General features: G+C 50.1%; 2 protein-coding genes across 7 annotated transcripts; one reads left to right on the plus strand and one right to left on the minus strand.

The window, feature by feature from the left end:
• The first annotated feature begins 303 nt into the window (after positions 1–303).
• On the plus strand, positions 304–9,903 carry LOC120755485 (uncharacterized). 6 transcript variants are annotated; one of them, XM_040070465.2, is made up of 18 exons: positions 304–483; positions 693–1,163; positions 1,473–3,738; positions 4,853–5,039; positions 5,281–5,345; positions 5,440–5,592; positions 5,775–5,923; positions 6,199–6,346; positions 6,584–6,771; positions 6,861–6,998; positions 7,265–7,379; positions 7,541–7,678; positions 7,935–8,111; positions 8,232–8,387; positions 8,548–8,649; positions 9,042–9,144; positions 9,233–9,289; positions 9,531–9,903. In XM_040070465.2, the coding sequence occupies exons 3-18, from the start codon at positions 3,673–3,675 to the stop codon at positions 9,734–9,736; spliced, it is 2,148 nt and encodes a 715-aa protein (XP_039926399.1). In that variant the 5' UTR covers positions 304–483; positions 693–1,163; positions 1,473–3,672; the 3' UTR covers positions 9,737–9,903. The 6 variants fall into 6 exon arrangements, with proteins under 6 accessions (XP_039926399.1, XP_039926400.1, XP_039926401.1 ...); XM_040070466.2 differs by having other exon boundaries at positions 732–1,163; positions 1,473–3,923; positions 4,717–5,039; XM_040070467.2 differs by having other exon boundaries at positions 732–1,163; positions 4,717–5,039.
• Positions 9,904–10,711: 808 nt separating this feature from the next.
• Positions 10,712–19,278, minus strand: NUP35 (nucleoporin 35). The gene is made up of 9 exons (XM_040070349.2): positions 19,149–19,278; positions 18,222–18,392; positions 16,553–16,680; positions 14,785–14,845; positions 14,044–14,185; positions 13,601–13,670; positions 13,381–13,509; positions 11,386–11,553; positions 10,712–11,022 (listed from the first exon to the last, which is right to left on the minus strand). Exons 1-9 carry the CDS (start codon positions 19,180–19,182, stop codon positions 10,945–10,947), a joined length of 981 nt encoding a protein of 326 aa, XP_039926283.1. The 5' UTR covers positions 19,183–19,278; the 3' UTR covers positions 10,712–10,944.
• Between the last annotated feature and the right edge of the window lie 727 nt (positions 19,279–20,005).

The following is a 20,005-nucleotide window of genomic DNA, read 5'->3' on the forward strand; positions in this document are numbered from 1 at the left end:
GCCAGGCGTCTTCCAAATGTACAACTTCCACATTGCAATTAAGAATTTTTATTGAACTCCTATAGCTGCTGTATTAATAAAGTGAAATATTTGAGTCGTAATAATGATTTTAAAAACCCAAATAGGAAAAGGCAGTTTGGGAAGACAAATAGAGATAGTGCTAAAGGTCATCTTGCCTCCCATATATTGCAGCTGTGTTAATTATTAAAGAGTGGGAACAGCCTTGCCCTCACAGCTGTGGGTGTGATAAAAGAGTGAATTAGCTGGGAGAGAAATCAGATAGAGTTTGCTGGTTGTGCTGTGATGTGGAAGGGCTAGGAGGTTGTGGGAGGGACAGAAAGGGTAAGATGCCATACAAGGGACAGACAGCGTTAGGTGATAGTGCTAGGGTCAGGAAGGGGGGAGTTGGAAATGCAGAAGGAAGGTAGGAGAGAAAGAGCTCGAGCTGTATGGAGCTACGAATGGGACTGCACCATAGAAAAGGTATGAAAGACTTTTAGATAATGATGTACTGGTATGTGGAGCCCCCTGAAGTTTTTAAAGCACTCTTGAGTGCTGTGGCCGTCTCGACTATGACAAAAATGCAGTGCAAAAAAAAAAAAACAAACCCACGCCCTTTTATTTAATGGGATGGGGCTCATGGAAAAGATATCTCATTAATTTTCTTCTGCTCATGTCTTTCATGCAAGCAGAACAAGCCATCTTCAGTGCTCAATACAATTAAATTTCAGGGCACAAGAAAAGGATGATGCCATGAATTTCCATGAAAAACAAGGCAGGGAAGGGAAAACTCTTGTGGAATAATGCCCCTTCATAAATGGCACAGAGAGGGTTGCCCCAGGTGGATGCAATGCTTCAGCAACGGAAAGCTCCTGGCTCTGGGTCAATTCTACTGCTCACCAGGACAGCTTGATCTACAAGAAGAGAATTCAAGTACTCAGACAGGCCGTGGAGCCCACTCGCAGCCGTGCCCTCGGGCGGCAGCAGGCGGCAAGGGCCCGGGCCGAGCCCTGCCGGGGCACGAGGCCGTGTGGCCACAGGGCTGGCAGCGCCCGTGTGGGGCAGCTGTGCCGCTGGCGCCCTGCCACGCTCTGTGCTCGCAAGGATGGCCGGGCGCTACCTGGGACGGCAGCAGCACAAAGAGCTCCGGATCATCTGCAGTGGTGAGTGAGACCAGCGGGGACTGGCGGTGGGAGCTGCGTTCCCTGCCCCGGCTGCGCAGGGCTCTGCTCCCTGCGCGGACCAGGGGCGGCGTGGGCAGAGCACAGACACCTTTCCGGGGTCAGTGGGAGATTTGTCGCCAGCTGATTCTTGTTGGAGGGGATGCTATGGTCACCTTCCACCTGCTCCTTGTTGTCTCCTGCTTCCTCCAGGCCATGGCAAGAGCCGGCTGGGACGGACGTGTCAGCCGGGTCTCCCCAGATCCCCAGAGATCCAGGCTCTGACTGTGTCTCTGTTTCTCTCTCTTCCAGCCCTTCAGGATATGACAGATGACACCAGCCCTGCCATCTCATGCCTGGCCCTTCAAGCTCTGTACATCAACAGAGCTGTACGGAGCATTGGCTCCTCCCGACTCGAGCGGATGCAAAATCGACTCCGCCAGCTCTGGAGGTCACGGCCCTCCCTGCGTGGTGGTGGCTGCTTGTCCTGCCGGAGCGCTGTGGAGAACTGATGCGGGAGGCGGCATCTGCTGGGGCCATCTGAGCCTGCCGGGAACACCTGTGCTCTGCAAGCGCTTCCTTTCACCCCACTGTAGGAATGTTAAATTGCTGTTGTCATACACAGAGATGCAAGAGCTTTCTTTGGGCGCCCAGAGTCTTCAGGCCCACGGGGAAGAGAGGAGAAAGGGTGCTTGTGCTCAGCAAGTTGCCCAAGTGTGCGGTGTGGAAGGGAAGGTGGCCAAAACCCCCTTGGCCTTTGGTGCTTCTGCTGAAGCCTTAGGGCTTGTGACAGAGCGGGTGGGCAGAGGCCGGAGCTGAGGCGGGGATCCCTGAGGAGAGACTGGTGCCTGGAGATGGCCACCACCCCTCTCCCAGCCAGGATGTGCCATCTGTGCCCTGCCCGTGTATTGCTGGCTGGATTGCTGAGGGCTCTGAGGTGCCTCTTGTTCCGGCTCCTCCGGAGCTCCTCCAGCAGCCAGGCAGGCCTGGGGGTGGCCTGGAGGGGACGGGACGCTGGGAGGCCACGAAGGGATGCGGTGCTGCGAAGGCCTGACCGGATAAGGTAGTGGCAAGGCACGAGGGGCATGCGTGTGGCAGTGAGTGGTGGGAGGCTCTGATGGGACAGGAGGACTTGAGTGGATGGCTTGGTGGGAAGGCCTGAGGAACTGGGGGGCAGAGGCCGTAAGCAGCCCCCAGACAGCCCCAGTCTCCCCGCCAGCCGGCTGCTCTGGCGCTTCTTCGAGGTGTGTCTCATGCCTGCGGCAGAAGCCCTCGAGGCCGGGCCCCAGCAGGCCCGTGAGGACACCCCCTGGCCTGGTGCCCAGGCTGGTTTGGCTACGGACAAGGAGGGCAAGCAGGCCCTGCTGGGGCACGGCCACTGGCGAGGGCCAGCGGGCAGAGCCGGGACGGGCGCTCAGCCGGAGTCCCCACAGCTGCGAGGCCACGGCGCTGCGTGGCCCAGACGCCCCTGGCACAGAGCTCTGGGCCCGCAGAGCTGCTGCCACCACGGGATGGGCGATGTCTCCTTGAGCTGGCCTGCGGAGTCGCTGCTGTCGGCACGGCTCTGGACACCAAGAAAAACAAGCACCAGCGTGTGTACAGGAAGAGCAGGACCTAGGAGGGCTGTATCTCCTCAGCAAGGCACCCACACCGGCCAGGATAGCAAAAGAGGGGGATGCTACGGGCACAGTTTTTTCTATCTTGGCAAAGCCATCAGGAAAAGTGGTCACCATGGCTTTCTCTTGACTTGCCAGCCTCACAGCAACGTTTGGCAGCTTCAGCTGCAGCCTGTCCCCCTGACTAACTTCAGTGGTTGTGCTTGAGGGCGGACTCGCCTGCCACACTTGCGTGTCCCAAGGCAGCTGCATTGGGGCCATCGTTAGAGACTCTGGTGGGACATGAGCCCTGGGCTGCAGCAGCTGCCCTCCATTCAGGCAACTTTAAAAAAGCCAGTGTGAGCTTCTAAGCTCTAATCTCCCTCAGAGCAAAGGAAGAAGCCGCAGATGCTGAAGAAAAGCAGCATTCGTGTGGCTGAGCTTCAGGGCTGGAGGGAAGTAAGCACTTTGGTGTCTGCTGAACAGATGGCCCAGCTCACATGCTGAGGCTCTGCTGATAGAGGATTCTGCTCTGCTCCTGTTGGAGGCCATTCCCTACCAATGCATGGCCCTCCACTGTTCCTGGATCAAGCCTTCTGGAGCCATGGGAACAAGTGTGTTCTGTGTCCTTCCAACAGCAGCAAGTGGTAGGACACGTCTGCTTCCAGCACTTGTCTTGGCTGTTCCTTCACAGTGCTGGCACCATCATCAGAGACACAGAGCACATTCTCTCATCCCAGAGTTATCCCTATCTTCTGCACTTGCCCAGGTTCTTCCTCCCAGGTTCACCAGGGAAAATCTCTGCTCATTCCTGTCCATTCCCTTGCCCAGCAGGCACCCAGCTGTGGTTGGACGCGAGCTGCTGGCCACAGGCAGGCACGCAGCAACCAGAGCATTGGGCATCAGATGCTGGGCTGATGGTTTTTTCTCCAGAAAGCAAGAAAAACAGTCAGAAGAACACAAGGAAACTCGATCAGATCTCTGTAAGAATCTAATTGTCCTGTGAAAGTCGTGAGTGGATGGTGGTTTTGTGCTTGTCAAGATAATCACTTCCAGGCAAAAATCATTCCAGGAAGGAGCAACAGCTGACAGACACTGAGTGTTGCCACCAATTGCTCCAGGTGCCTCCTGCCAACAGCCCCCTGCAGAAAGGAGCACAGTCAGCAGTGTGGGTGCGCTTTGGCTGTCCTCTGGCAGAAAAGTCCCCTGGGTGGCACAGCATTCTGTGGCAGGAAAGGGGCACCCAGCATGGGCAGGGCTCGGGGGCTGGCAGGTCTCCTTTGGCAGGGACTCTGCCACACCTGCTGATTTCAGTGCTCCCCGGGCCCCAGGGCTCAGAGCAGCATTCGTGCCCTGGGCCACACGCCCCGTGTCTGTGTCACAGCCCCATGACGGCCACCCACCACCGGGGCTTGTCCCAAAGAGGCCGTGGCAGCTCCTGTGCAAGGCCCCGGTGCCCTTCCTGCTGCAGCTGCGTCGGCGGCCCTGGGGGCTCCTTCTGCTGCCCTGAGCCCGAGAGCAGGGCAGCATCTGCTTGTTGTTTGAGCCGTTCCTAAAGTTCCTGTAGGGCCGTCTTTGACATCTGGGGCAACGTCTTCCTTGCAGCTGGGGCACTTTGGGGGGTGGGGTGTGCATGCGTGCCCCCAGGGCAGGTGGAGGTGTGTCCTAGGGCTCTTTGTGACACAGTGCAGCGTGGGCACCGTGGAACGTAAAAGGATGGAGTATCACAAGGGTGACCCTTTGTGACACGTCATTGTGACACAGGTGCTGGCGGTGGCACAGCCACACCACAGTGCTTGGTGCACGCAGTGGGACAGAGCAGCGCCGTGAGGAGCCCCCACACAGGCAGCTCGTCCTTTGCTGACCCAGAGCTCTTCCAAGGCATTAGCTCTGCAGGTGACCTCGAGGCCAGACTGAGGGACTCTGTGACCCATAGCCTTCCCATGCTTTCTCTTTTGCAGGTGTCCTCAAGACCTGTCTGTGGGACTTGGTGATCCAGCGCCTTTAAAAATGTCTCCCATCACTGTGCCAGGAGGCCTTGAGAGCAGACTGCAGGACTTTCTGTCCTGTAGCCTTCCCAAGGCTTCTCTATTGTAGGTCCCTTCAAGGCTGCATTTACTGACCCAGAGATTTTCCCAGACATCTTTCACGCAATTAGCCATCAATCCTGACATTGACATGGCAGAGAGATCCTCCAGCCTACCCAAGAATGTGGGAAAATTCACTTGTGGTGCCCCACCACAGCAACGCAATGAAATGGAGCAGTTCCAGCTGCTGCAGAAGGGTGAGTGGCAGAGCTGGGCCACAGGGCTGGTACCTGCAGCCAGCCTGGCCCCATCCCATCCCGTCCCGTCCCATCCCATCCGACATGCTCATGGATAGGACAGAAGAGGGGCTGGGACTGGACCCCCTGGCAGCTGCGCTCCAGCCTTGGAGCTGTTGCTGCCTGGGGAGTGCGGGGCTGGGCTGTGTTCTCTGGTGACTCCTGCCGCTCTTCAGCTCTGGCATTTCTTGCTCTCTGCCAGATGCAAGGAGGAACCAGACACAACAGCAGAACTCTGCCCATAGCTGCTGGCACTCTATAGGCCAGGTACTGAGAGCCATCCCCACCTTCTCAGCTGAGTGTCACTGTTGGAGCACTCAATGGATCATCCTTCTCTTCTCTATTGTTCCTTCTTTTGCAGATGTGCACAAACATCACAGGCACTTGGTGTCGAGAGATGATCACCAGATTGACCACGGGTGTGGCAGAGCCTGACCCCACGCACACTCCGAGCATAGCTTCTGCTCCCAGCCTGGATCTTTTTGGGGAGAGAGTTGTCTCCAGTCCGAGTCAAGTAAGCAGCCTGTGGCCAGGGCTGGGTGTCCCCAGGAATTGGTGGCACCTCAAGCCAGTTTCACTGGGCCTCCTCAGCTTTTGAGTTCAGTCCAGTGTGGTGGGAAGGGAAGCACTTCTCAGGGGAAGCTGGGGAAGTTGCTCCCTCTGGCAGCTCTCCAATTCTGCCCATGCCTTCTCCAGGTGCCAGGCTTTGTTAGGAACATGCACCAGAGGTTCATGTCCGATGTGCCTCCAGACGACAGGCTGTTCATGGACATCCTGAGGCTGACTGATGCACACCCCAATGACGTTGCAGTGACCCTTCTGCGCTGTGCCCCATCATGTGACAGGTACAGGACCCACCTGCCTTGAGGGCTCATGTCTAGCCAGCCTGTAGGGCCCATCACCCTGTACAGCTAGTCCAATGGGATCTGCTAGACAGGCAGAGAGTTCCAGGAGCCACTGGACCCTCCTTTTCCCAGCCCAGGCTTGTTAGCCCCTAAGCCTCCTGCCATGCTCCCTCCCTACTGCTCAGGGCACTGTGGCTCTGTCATCTGGGCTCCTGTGGCTGCCTCGGCCATGGTGCTCTGGCTGAGACGCCCCTGGCACACCTCTGGTCCTGCAGAGGTGCTGCAATCATGTGGAAGACCATAGCCTCATCAGGATCAACACTGGACAAGGTGCTGCCAACACTGCTCTGTGTGATGGAGGACTGGCCACTGCACAAAATGTACACCTCTGATGGGGACAATAAGGATGTATTTGCCCTGGCTGTGAGTTTCTGGAACTGGCCTTTGCTTGCACCCAGGTTGCCTCCCCAGCGCCTTTCCATCCTCTCCATCCTCTCCCCCACTGCATCTCCCTGCCTCAGGCGCTGGGCTGACACCTGGGTTAGGGGCGAGGTTCGGGGGCACCGGGGCAGCTGCTCCCCGTGTCTCCCCTGGCCTCTCCCTTGCACGCTCGGGCCCTGCCCCTCGGTGCTCTGTCTCTGAGTGGGTTATCCTTTGCAGGGAACCAGGATGGTTTGGGAGGTTCTCCGCCTGCCCTGGTGTCCAGAGCCATTTATTGAATATTCCCCTCATCTCGTCGTGGCTCTGCTCTTCCAAGTTTTCATCAGTACAGAGCAGATAACAGAGGATATCAATACTTTCTGGAGAAGATGTCAGGAGGAACAAAACCTTCCCACTAGCCTCAACAGGTGCCCCACACCAGTCCTCCTGTCACTCCCACGTCCCCAGGGCTGAGGCCTGGGCTCCCAGCATCACCTGGGCTTTGCTCTGCACACAGGTTTGCAGTGAACACTTTGAAGGCACTGTTCTACCGTCTGCAGTGTCTGGATTTACTGGTGGCAATGGAACGCAAATGTGGCTGGGACACGCTGCTCTGTGCTGACACCCACCACTATGCAGTGGGTCTGCTGGCCAGGTGAGGCCTCATTCTCCCTGCTGCCTCTGTCATGAGTGCCCAGGGTGCCCCACACAGTCCCCATGGTCGTGGGTGAGAGGGCCTTGTCACAGAGAGATGGACGAGCAGACTGGAAAAGGATGGGAGGGAGAGAAGTGTGCTCAAGAACAGCCGCATCCCGAAGTGCCCATGGGTTGCTGGGGAAAACACCACACCTCTGTGAGTCAGTCCAGGGAAAGGTTTGCCCAGCCATCTCAGGGTTGATGGTGCCTCTTTCCCCCTGCCAGACAGATGCGCCGTGTCTCCAGAGACCTTTGTTCCTGCATTGCACTCCGCCTGCTCAGGCTGCTCAGCAGGGAGGAACCACACTGGGAACTGCCTGCTATGGCGTTCCTTGTGGAGGTGAGCCCGGTGGCCAGCGCTGCCTCGCTGAGCTGCCTCCCACGTCTCTGCCCTCTCGTAGCCACAGCTGCCTGGGACGGTCGGTGCCCATGCGGAACTGCCCTGTGCAGATCCGAGCTCCTGCCAGCTGGGCACCCCTGTCACTGCCCTGTGCCTTTCAGGTCCTCGACTGCCTGGACTTCAGTGAATGGGGTGACAGCATCCTGGAGATCATGATGCGGCACCTGCCGAGCGAGTCCAGGGAGATGCGTCGCCTGGTGCTCAGAGGCCTCGTCATGCTCAGCAACGAGCCCTCGCTGGTGAGAAGGAGGCGGCGGCCAAAGCTGTGCCGGCAGCGTGGGGCTGGGGAAAGCTGCCCCTTGGGCTTGGCTGGGCTTTGGCAGCTGTGGCAGCTGCTCCCAGTTCTCCCGCATCGCTCTTCAGCCGCCTGGGTGCCCTGGGACAGCACCTCAGCCTTGGGGCTCCATGCCAGCAGCGTAGGGTTGCACCACTGCAGCGGTGTTGGTGGTTAGCAGTTGTTCATGGATTCACATCACAGCCTTGTGTTCCACACAGGCCAAAAAAATGTGCAGCCTGTCTGCAAACCTTATGGAGCTACTGAGGAATGAAGACAGAGAGGTGGTCAGCATGACCCTCTCTGTGTTCCTCAACCTACTCCTGAACAAAGACATCCTAGTATCCAGCCCCACGGCCCCGAAACTGGCTGAGGCACTCCGTCCGCTCTTTGACAATGTAAGGCTCTGTGACCCCAACCACGGGGGTGTGATGTGGAAGTGTGGTGCCTGTGGATTTTTGGGCCTGTACACAGGGTGGCCTGGAGAATCCAGAGCTGAGTTTTTTCCTTTCCGACAGGACAACAGACAGGTGCAGCTGCTCTCCATTCACCTCTACAAAGAAGTGATGGAATCGGTAGTGGAAAAGGGAAAAAAGCACCTGAAGATTCTTGTGAGCCAGAGCCTGCTCCCACTCTTCTTCAACTGCCACGATGGGAACCAGCATGTGGCAGAGGTGAGGACTGCTGGGCCCTGTGTCCCCATGGGAAAGGGCCCAACTGTCTCCCTCCCCCCTGGCACCTGATGGGCTCCAGCCTCCTCCTGGCCTTGGCACAGGGACCTGAGTCCTGTGCCCGGGCCTGCGGTGCCATCTCTGGCTCTCTGCTGGTCTGCAGGCCTCTCGGAAGACGCTGCTTAGAGCTGTGAGCTTCCTGAAGAGGAGGGATCTTGAGCGGCTCCTGAAGATGAAGGACCCGTGGAGCTTCGGCGAACATGTGGTAAGGACAGCCTGGAAGCCCCAGCCCCAGGCTGGAGAAGCGCCGTGCCCACAATGCCCAGTCTGTGGGCCCGGCAGCTGTGGCCCCTGCCTGGTGCTGCACCCAGGGGCACCGGCCTGTGCCCCACACGCCGCTCCCTTCCCTGGGCGGCGCGGGCTCTTCTCCAGGCTCCTGTGGCCCTGAGCCGGGCGCTGATGGAGCCCCGGCCCAGCTGGGCTCTGCTGCGGGGCAGCACCGCGGCTCCCCGGGCCCTCTGCCCCCTCCAGAGCCCGGCGCCAGCAGCTGGTGGCTGGGTCTCAGGGCTGTGCGGGCAGGGGAAGCAGTGCTGGGCACTGGGAGTGCCCAGACAAGGGGCAGAGCCCACGCCATCCCTGCCCTGCCGCTGTCTCCAGCTGGCAGAGGACAGGAGCCAAGCACCCGAGAACCTGCGGCAGGCTCTGCCGTACCTGGAGAGCCCACAGGAGCCCGTGCGAGAGGCGGCCATCAGGTGCATCGGTGAGCAACGAGCCCGGGGTTTCGGTCCCTCTCTGCCCCGTGGCAGCAGGATCCCGGCCAGGGGCCCTGACAGGCTCTGTGTTCCCAGGGATCGCCGGCATGCTCATGAGGGGGCAGCAGGAAGAGCTGCAGCTCATCTGTGAGGGTGAGTGAGGGCAGCGAGGTTTCAGTGGGAGCTGGCAGGGGAAGCTGCAGTGGGCTCTGCTCCTTGTGCAGACCAGGGGCGGCATGGGGAGAGCACAGAGACATTTCAGGAGTCCGTGGGGGATTCATGGCCAGCGCCTTCCAGCTGATCCTGTTGTCTCCTGCTTCCTTCAGGCCACGGCAAGAGGGCTGGTCCTTTCAGGTGGTTTCCTCACTCTGGCTGTGGATCTGTTCTGTTTCAGCCCTTCAAGCCCTCAGAACAGATGACAGCCCCTCCAACACAAACCTGATTGTTCAAGTCATGTTGGATGAAAGAGCTGCAGTACTAAGTTCATCTTCTGGATCAAAGCAACCAGGACAGCAACAGATGCCATGCAAGAGGAGATCACCTGGAGAGCAGAGGAAACCAGCTGGAGCTCTAGGCACAGCTGATGCTGGGCACACCTGAGCGTGCCTGGAAGGTCGGGGTAGCTCCTGGCCTCCCATTCCCGCTTTACTGGTCCTTCCCTGCAGCCCTCAGACCTTACCTGTTCCCTTCTCCTGCTCCCCAGCTCATCCCTCTGCTTTGCATGAATAAACATTTCAGCTTCTTCACCTTATTTGTATCTTTGTGGAGCAGGAGTAGGGCAAAACCTGAGCCCTGGAGCGCACAGGCCCCATATTGCCATTCTTTTCTGTGCTGCATTTTGTGCAGAGGAACTGGGTTAGGGCAGATCAGGATGGAAAGGCCCCTGCCCTGAAGGTCCAATTTCACAACATTGTGGAGTAAAAGTCTTACTGAGCACACTGAAGGTCAGCAGTAGGACAAAGACCCTGGATTATAGAAGAGCCAGCTTCAGTATTTTCTGAATCCAGCTGAGCGGGATTCCATGGGAAGCATCCACTGAGGGCAAAGGAGCTGGGAATACTGGAAATGAAGCAAGAATAGCTTCCTTGAAAGCACAGCAGTGGTCCTTCCTTACAAAGGGGGAGGAACAGGGCTGAACCAGAGATCGCTCTGATTTACAGGGAGCTTTGGGTGTACTAAAAACAAAGCAAATGAAGCATCAGCACAGGGGCTGAGACTCAGACACATGACCAACACACTGTACTGAGCGCTGTCAGGCAGTGCCAGGATCCCAGGTGCAGTTCTGGTCCCCACAAGTGAGGAATCACAGCTCCTGCCTCACTCACAGTGAGAAACCAAACAAAGTAAGACCAGAGGGAGGAGACCCTTCCAGTCTTTCTTGGGCATGGCTGCAAAACAGTCTCTGCTTCTTCCTCCACCTGTGGGGTTTGCTGACCCCAGAGCCAGAGCCCAGTCTATTGTGCAAAGATTGTTCAGAACAGGCATGAAAAGTGCTCCATGCACAGTGGAGAGTCCTGGAAGGGGCTTACAAGAGCACAGAGGAAAAGTCGGTGCTGACATTTTTTCACAATCATGCCATCAGAGCAAAAGAGGGATAAAGCACTTTTATTTACACTTACTCAGTTTGTAAAACCATGTGTACACTGCCATCATTTAAAGTGCAAGCTACATGTCTTCTGAATAAACTGAAGGCATAACAGGTGCTATGTAAGATAAAATACTGCCACCAGTAGTTATACAACTAACTACAAATGCCAGTAGTATAGTTCAAACCCCGCCCAGCTTGGTGTGTTACTTCCTCTTGTATATTACCAGCCAAAAACATATTCCATTGCTTTAGATACAATACTTTCATCTTTCCTAGGAGTTTGTCTGTCAGAAACCACCTAGAAGGCAGGGAGAAGAACAAAAAGAGAAAATACAGATAATCAGTCAACATGTAGTTAATAGTTTTTACATTAGCCATTTATTTCTTCTTTTCCTAAGTGCTACTATATTTTGACAAAATGTGTTTGAAATATTTTCAAAACAAGCTCTTAATCCCTGGAAAAGTGACAAGTCATTGATTTAGTATTTTTTATTATTATTAGAGACTGTACAGATTGAGTTTGTACTTGAACCACATCATTAAAGAACTGACAGCAAAAGATAAAAGCTAAGGTCACATAGAAGATAATTTCTGTACAGCCTCATAGAGCTAAGGGGAGACAACACAAAACCACCACATGTTTGTGTTTCCCTCAAAATACCTGATAGTCACTAGTGGAAGCCTTGTATGCTGTTGCAAGAGGTCTCATTGTAGAAATCCTTGCAGTATTATTTGCAGGTTGTATTGGTGTGCCAGCAGGTTTTGTAGGTGGAGTGAAAATCGAAGACATTGAGGATGTAGAGCTTCTTTCAAAGTTTTCCATCACACTCTTAAATAGAGGGTTAATATAATGTAAACAAATACTGAAAAGCAGAAGTCCAACCTTTAACATCTAAAATTATCTACTGTTTAAATTTTTTTGATAAAACATTTGAATCCCAAAAGGTAAAAGGTGTGTCAGTACAGAATATACAGGTACACATGACCACCAAGCATTTTCCTCACTGCATTTTCCTCAATCATTTACATGTTGAATTATGCCACTGTGAAGTAGTGGAAGGTTGGAACCTGTTCACTGTCTGTACTAAATGTCAACCAAGTTTGAAACAATGTAGAGAAAATATATTGTACAGCTTGCAATAAACTTCAAGGCTCCATATCATAAGCTTATGTTTAGAAAGGAATGCATGAATGGAAGAGGTAGCAAGGGACTTGACGGGAACCACAATTTCCACAACAAACCAGAGAAAACAACATGGTAAATAAAAACCAGCCTGGGGACATGTGATTTGGTGCATTTAAACTCAGTGGAGTACAGTATTCAACCAGCCTGAAGACAGCAGAAATTCAACAGCATATTTGGTAGAAGAGCACTTTCCAAAATAAACAGCATGATTGGTGTACACTGTGGTGGCAGCTGACTCTGCTTAGCACAAGGGGAACCCATGGAACTAACTAATACTTTTAAATCAGAAGCCTAAGTGCGAATGTCAAATCCATCATATCTAGTTTTCAACTGCTGGAAAGCCTTACTAAAACCAATCCTTCAATGGATTGGGCTCCTGATATCTTTTGCCTCCAAAAATACAGATAAGGACTACGGGTTTATTTATTGGTATAGGAAAGTGAATACTATCCACAAAAGACATAGTGAGAATTCAAAAGCAAGATCAGATACCTGGCAATTATGTCTCAGATCATTACTTCCAGATCTTAGCTTACAGGCAATTCATTCATCGATACAAACTGGACACCAAAAATAGTAAAAAGGCATGGACACACCACCAGCAGAAGCCCACAGAGAAAAGGGCCACAAATTCAAATTTGTGAATTTTACTGAGTGTAGGAAATGTTTCAGACTGCTAAAACTTCAGTAATTGCAAGCTCAGTTTCTAGGGCTGCCTTCTCAGAATGGTTTACATTGGAAAGCTTTTTTTTAAAAAAAAAAAAAAAAATATATATATATATATATATATACACACACACACTGTTGAAGAATGACTTATCTGCTTAAGCTAATGTACAGCACCCGGTGCAAAGCACTACAAGAATTAAAGGTCAGGAAACTGCCAATACCTAGACACTAATATAATAGCTCATGTTAATATTAAGATTTCAAGACAGCCATGTCTACCCCCAACTACTATTTACAAGAGAGTGACATGTTTTTATAGGGGCAGGTGGGAGAATAGGATTGAGATTTTCTTGTTAACAAATTTTTAGTCCCAAAGTACTAAGATAAATTCAACAGCCAGAAGCACATAAAAAATAGGTACAATTAGGAGCAGCAAGAGTCTTAATCTGCCATCAGGTATCTCTTGCAGGCCCTAAATGACACAAATTCCAGTCAGGAAACTTAACTCAATTGTCTCCTATATTATGGTTTCACTTCCTTGCCTTGTACAGCAATATAATAAGTGTGCATTGTAACTTCCAAGCACAGACGTTGCCCCTAATGATCAGGAAATGTTGACAAATACTTAAGAAAATACTTAAGAAAAAGCATATGTAAATGTGTAACAGACTGTATCTATATAGATGAACTACCTACAATTTGCAATTTCAAAAGGAAAAAAATTAAAGAGGTCAGGGAAAATAAGAAGAAAGACCAAAAGCAGAGTGTCTTATATTTAACTAAAAGCAACTATTAACTTACTTTATCTATACAGGGCTTGACACCAATCATGATAGATTCACCAAAAATTCTGCCATCTTTGCTTAAGGCTTTCCGAGCTTGAAGCTTAGACTGGTATCGAATATGCATCCAGTTTCCTGTGTTGGACATCTGAATGAGATTAAGTGAAAATTGTGAAATGTAGTTTTTTAAATGCTTTAGTTCACAACGTTTTCTGATGTTTAGTCGAACTAAAACATACCACGTGCTTTAATATGTTTCCATACTGAGCAAACTGAAGTAGAATATAGGAAGCTGATGCTTGAGGAAATCTGAAAGACAGAAAAAAATACTCAAAAATGATGAGTAGTTTAAGAATTCAGGTGTTAAGATACAACCCTATGAAGCAGTTAAGAAATCCAGAAGACACCACTGTAATGACATCAGAAGCAGTGACTTGAGAAATACCACCTTCTAGGCACTTTACCACACACCCCAACAGCAGAATGGTGCCTTTTTAACTATAAAAAATGTGTAGCTTAAGTTAAGATGCCTCACTGAAATGTATTTGTTTGCTTGCGTTAAATCACAGCTGTATTTCCTGCAGCACACACTAACAACAGACAACATCAACGCCCAAGAATTTTTCTCATATGCTGTAAAGATTTCACACAGGTTTTTCTGATTCTTTGGAAATCAACTTACCCAAACACAGTTACCCATGTGTCATCAAGCTGATCTTCTGAAGTAAGGGAATCACCTTGAGTATAAAAAGGATCTAGCTGAGCAGGAGATAGAGTCGTCTTCTTAGGCTGCCCAATACTTGCAGGACTGAACATGCTTGAAGCTGGTAAATTGAAATAGTATTGCTGAACAAATTTCTTTGGCAAGACAGAGATTTGTAATACCAGAATAAACTCAGTGTCAAGCATTTCACTTGTGTATAGAAAAGTGTGATGGGGATTTACTCACAGACAGAAAAGGTAAGTCAATCATAACTTCACATCTGCAAACACACTATTAAGTTTTTATGAGTAGCAACCTAGAGTTCTCTGACTTTGAAACACCAACATTTTAATACAGTTGCCAAATAGGAACAGGCCAACAGAATACAGCTTAGCATGAAGCCACCGGTTCATACACAAGCCACCAAACCTTATGAAGATGGAAGGAAATCCATCAGTCTCAGCTTCTTCATTCAATTACAACCACCTCTGTGCTCAATTCAACACCACAATTGGAAAGAGGAATAAGAAAAGTTCCTTGAAACTCAGTCAGTCTCAGACGGAATAATTATTTCCTATTCATATAGCTTTTGAAAAACTAACAAATACACAGCCTCCTTCATATGTTAGCAAGGAACTCATACAGCTTGAACAGTGATGATTTTTCTGTATTAAAGAAAGCAGTAGGAAATGAGAATAGAAATTTTGACAGGACATCTACCTGCTCCCGGAGTTGATGGCAGAATTCCAACTGATGGGCTCTGTGTTAAAGTAAAGCTGGCCTGCATTAATATACAGAAAGTAACAAATCATTCTTATAGGTATATTGCTCCGATCAAGAGAGACAATTTTCAAGGGATTTAAACATTCAGGTAATAATATTAACAGTTTGCCTTAAGTTATTCTTAACTTTTTAGAGTAAGAACAAATATTTGCACGTATATTTAATAGAAGATTACCAAGAGCTATTAATAAAAATTTATTTGACAATATGTTTGATATATGCTTTGTGAAACAAAGTAGCTTTAGGTATCAAGACTCAGAAACCCTTTAGTTTTACCTTCTCAAAATAGTCATGTCACTATTGCTGCACTGTAATAATTCACACATTCATGTGCATACTGATGGGAAGGATATTAGCATCATTATTCATTAGCAAGTTTATCAGCATTTTCACTGTCTAAAGGGTTCATGGAAACATAACCTTCACTTGTATGGAGACTATTACTAGACTTCCTTTCCTGCTCAACTATTTAGTGCATAGAAGGAAAGTATGCTTTGAGTTTTAGATGGCAGTAGTTGTTTTCTTTTTAGCATAGGATTTCAACACTCAAAACAATTTTAGTGTATTTTAACACAGGAATTCAATACCCCAAACAATATTAGTCTGTTTTTAGCCTGAATCGTGGCATTTCTTAGATACAAGATCGAACAGCCTGGATTACCTGTAGACCTAGCAGCATATGTTCTGATAGCTGCTCAACATTTTTTGAAATTTAATATCCAGTCCTTTAAGTCACTATAGGATTCTGTCCAACAGAGAACCTCAGCCTTCAGAATAAACTTCTCAAAAGACAGCACAATAGAAAGACTGCTTATTCAGTGAAAAGTGTTCTCCTTGCATCAAAAGAGTTCAGTGAAAAAGGAGCTAGTAATGCTTGATTAGTCAGTTAAGCAGCAAAGCTTATTATAAAATTTACTTTGTAGAAATTTGAGTGTTCCTCTTTCAAAATTAACCCCATCTACCCAAACTTCAATTAGGTATTTTATTCAGAAAAAAATTCCTTCTGTTTCCCTAAGTGCCTCTATTGCCTTCTAAAAGATAATCACAGAAACATGCAGTTATTAAGGTTGGAAAAGATCTCTAAGATAATCGAGTCCAACCATTAACCCAACACTGCCATCTTGACCACTAAATCATGTCCCCAGGTACCACTTCCACACATTTTTGAACACTTTCAAGGATGGTGATTTTAACACTTCCCTGGGTAGCCTGTTCCAAGGCCTGACCACCCTTTCAGTGAAGAAATTTTTCCTAAACTTCTTCTGGTGCAACCTGAGGCCATTTTCACTTGTCCTATTACTTGTTACCTGGAGAAGAGATCAGCCTCCACCTTGCTACAACCTCCTTTCAAGTTGTGAAAGGGTCCTCCTGGCAATCAGCAGCCCAATAAATTTACAGGAAAGCGAAAAGCTGACAAACAAAGCTGAATTTGTACGTACAAAGCATAACTGAGGCACGACTTGCATTTTTCATTTCCTACTGAATCGAACATTGACAATAACAGGAATTTGCTTCATGACCACGGCTCTTGTTTAGTCTAAACGGGAACAGGTACACTGAACAACCCAGACTAGCAACAGCATGATCTGAAGGGTCACCAGTCACTTTGCTACAGCAGTTTATACAACTAAGTTTGAGAATTCACTGAGGCAGTAAGCTGCCTCACACCTTCTGCTAAGAACAGGCCAGTACCGAAGACACTTACTGGTCTTCTTGAGGACAGAGGTGTTGATCCAAGCCCAGGACTGGATAACTCATCATATATGCTTCTAACTGGTGGAGCACCACCTTTATCTTTATGCGAAGGGACTACTGGTTGTGGGGGAGACCCTCCTGCAATTCAAAGGAACAAGACAAGAGCGTGACAAAAACTTGTAACTTTGCTTCGGTGCTACTTGTTCTTGAAACTTCAATAATAAATTCAGCCATGCTCTCATGCTGATTGCTGTTGAGACTCTTGATTGTTTCACTGGAGGTCTGTAAAGCCATCAAACAGCATCCTCCAGAAGTACCATTTAGAACTTTCAGACCTCTTATTAACCCATTATATTCACTGTTTACATGTTCTTTCTCTGAAGTTCTGAGCATGGCTGTATTTTTCAATTTTAAGCCAAGCTAGGAATCTATTTTAATTGTTTCAGAGACTAACCTGTCTATAGTACAGACGCAAAAGTGAGATATATATTTTAAAAAATTGAGATATCCTACATATCCTTAGAGAACCATACCAAAATACACAGAGACACCGCACATTCCCACTGTCCAGATTCCTTGGCTTCCCATTTAGTTTCACATTAAATAAAAATAAAAAGCTCTTGAGAGCAGGGACTAGCTTGCATATGGACAGGATGAACTTAAATCAGCCATGAAATTAAACCACCCATTTTGTAAACTTTGGGACATCCAGTGAAACAATTTGGTGAAATTCACGTGGTTTCAATTTCATTAATATTTTCCTAAGAGGTTTGCTCCCAAAGTGTAAGGGCAGGCAGAGAAAAGCAAGAAGCAGAAAACCAACAAACCTCCAAATTATGGAACATTTTAAGTTGGAAGGGACCTAGAAAGATCACAGAGTCCAATCTGGCCTGACGTTCAAAGAAGAGAATATTTTATTAAGAAAAATTCTTGCAGCACTTAAATCCTCAATTTCTCTTTCAAAATGACTAGCATATTAACACCATCAGCTATTAAATTATGCCAACTGATTTAGTACAAAGGCCAAGATCACCCATGACACGTCAACTACTCACCCATTCTTCTCAGAGAAGAAAACAGATGGACAACACTAACATGGGGAAGAACTTCTCCTAGTCTAATTAATTAGGTGGTTGAAGAGAAATGAGCATGTACAGCTAGGAAAAATCACTACTCCAGTCCAACGACAGCAGACATCAAGACTTTAGCTACTATCACTGGATACTAATTAAGAAGTATATTTCAGGTTTTCTCCACCCAGTTTTTGTAAATTTGACAATCTGCAAGTGACCTTTTAGAATTCAAAGAAATAGAAGAATTTCTGCAAAGAGATCAGCAGTTTGCACAAGCTGCATTTAGTTTGCCAGCAGATATCTCTGTTTTCAACATCGATGTTTGTGTTATTGACTTGTTAAGAGCCATATAAATTGATTCTGTATTAGGAGAGGTTCATGTTACCTTCCTTGTAAAACAAACTTTTCCTAATACAAAAACTGCCACATTTAAAACATTTATTATAGCTGAATAAACTGAGTTCACCACTTATTCAATCAGTGGAGTTTGCTTACAGAGAGATATAAAACTAAATGGATTCAAATCTGCAACAGCCATGTAGAACAATGAGACAAACCAATTTTTTTTCCTTTGGGACAATTTTCCAACATTTAACCAAGCCTGACCTGCAAGCAGTGGAGATCTTGTTTCCATTACACCAACTGAAGGGCCGTATAAAGCACGTGGCTGCGGAGTGACTGGTGCAGGTAAGTCACCCATCAAAAACCCAGGGAGAAATTGAGCACTAGTTCCTTGTTTTGGAGATGTCGGGGAGCCAAGAGTCATTGGTTCAGCTCCTGAAAACAAAATTTTAAAATGTGAAAAAGGCAAGCGGGCTAACTTTTTCCACTGTGGGCTCTGTTAAAGAAACATAACAAAAGATACAGTAAGTGATGAACATCACAGAATCCCAGCATCGTTAGGGTTGGAAGGGACCTCTGGAGACCATCTAGTCCAAACCCTCTGCGCCAAGGCAGAGTCACCCAGAGCAGGTACACAGAAATGTCTCCAGGTGGGCTTGGAATGTCTCCAGAAAGGGAGACCCCACAGCCTTCCTGGGCAGCCTGTTCCAGTGGTCGGCCACCCTGACTTCTTCCTCACGCTGAGATCGAACTCCTTTTGTTTTGGTCAAAGGCCATTACTCCTCGCCCTGTTGCAGGGCACCACCGAAGAGAGCGCGGCACCATCCTCTTGGCACCCGCCTTTGAGATATTTACATGTATTGATGAGATCAAAGGCTGTTTAATCATTCATCTTACAGGCAAGCCGAGTTTTTCGCAACCTTGCATTTTTCGCAACTACAGGCAGCGGCCGAACGATTTAACGTCGCTCCCCTCTCGCTTCCCCCCAGCGCGAACCGCCCCTTCCCGCGCCGTCCGCCGCTGCCCGCTCCAGCCCAGCAGCATCCACACGGCCCCGCCTGGAGCAGGGGGTCGCGCCCGGCCCCACTCCCCTCACGGGGACCCTCCGGACACCCCCGGCCGGGCAGCGGAGCCCCTGAGCACCGCCCAGCAAAGCCGAAGCGCGGTGTGGAAGCCGTGGGCCCAGCTCACCTGCGGGCGGCAGCTCCATGGCGAAGGCGGCCATGGCGGATAGCGGGAAAAAGGCGGCGGCGGCGGCACCGCCGGGCGGTTTCAAACGGGACGGAGCTTCCTGCCGCCGTCACTTCCGACCCGCCCCCCGACTGCGGTAACGAAGGGGGGCGGGCGGGCGGAAGCTCGTCAGGGGCTGGCGTTGTCAGGGCCGGGCGTCAGCGGGTGCCGCCCCGTCCCCTCACGGCTCCGCGGCGAACGGTCCCCCGAGAAGGGCCGGGTCGCCAACAGAGCTGAAGGAACCCCGGTCAGTGTTACCAAGGGCTTGTCCTGGGTTACTTCTATGGGCCGAGAACTCAGAGCGGCGTCCACACACCGGCCTTTCCCCAGGGAAAGGGCTGGCAGTCATTGCCCAGGCTGCCAGCACCGCAGCCACCGGCTCCGCCGGGACAGCGCGGTGAGCTGTTCGCCACAGCCACGGGGGATCAGGGACCACCGACAGCGAAAAGACTCCGCGGGGTTGCCTAATCCCGCATTAACGTTTAGCACAGAATCACGGAATAGCTTGGCTTGGAAGGGATCTTAAAGCTCATCCAGCTCCACTCCCTGCCACGGGCAGGGACACCTCCCACTGTCCCAGGTTTGCTCCAGGCTCTGTCTAACCTGGCCCTGGGCACTCCCAGGGATAGGGCAGCCACAGCTTCCCTGGGCAGCCTGTGCCAGGGCCTCCCCATTCTCAGTGTAAATAATCTAATCTCAACCTACTCTCTCTCTTTCAATCCATTCCCCCTTGTCCTGAGCATTCTTGACACGTTCTTGAGCATGAGCAATTCGTATTGAGAACAAGAGAGGTCGCGGTTCAAACACAATAATGAGCT

This window comes from Hirundo rustica, chromosome 7, assembly GCF_015227805.2.
Source record: "Hirundo rustica isolate bHirRus1 chromosome 7, bHirRus1.pri.v3, whole genome shotgun sequence".
Taxonomy (NCBI): Eukaryota; Metazoa; Chordata; class Aves; order Passeriformes; family Hirundinidae; genus Hirundo; species Hirundo rustica.

Coding starts and splice junctions, on each gene's coding strand:
- LOC120755485 (XM_040070465.2), top strand. CDS start 3,673: ATGGTTTTTTCTCCAGAAAGCAAGAAAAACAGTCAGAAGAACACAAGG. Junction 7,679..7,934: donor TCAGCAACGAGCCCTCGCTG/GTGAGAAGGAGG, acceptor TGTTCCACACAG/GCCAAAAAAATGTGCAGCCT. Junction 9,290..9,530: donor GCTGCAGCTCATCTGTGAGG/GTGAGTGAGGGC, acceptor GTTCTGTTTCAG/CCCTTCAAGCCCTCAGAACA.
- NUP35 (XM_040070349.2), bottom strand. CDS start 19,182: ATGGCCGCCTTCGCCATGGAGCTGCCGCCCGCAG. Junction 13,510..13,600: donor GAAACATATTAAAGCACGTG/GTATGTTTTAGT, acceptor AATCTCATTCAG/ATGTCCAACACAGGAAACTG. Junction 11,554..13,380: donor TCAAGCCCTGTATAGATAAA/GTAAGTTAATAG, acceptor CCTCTATTTAAG/AGTGTGATGGAAAACTTTGA.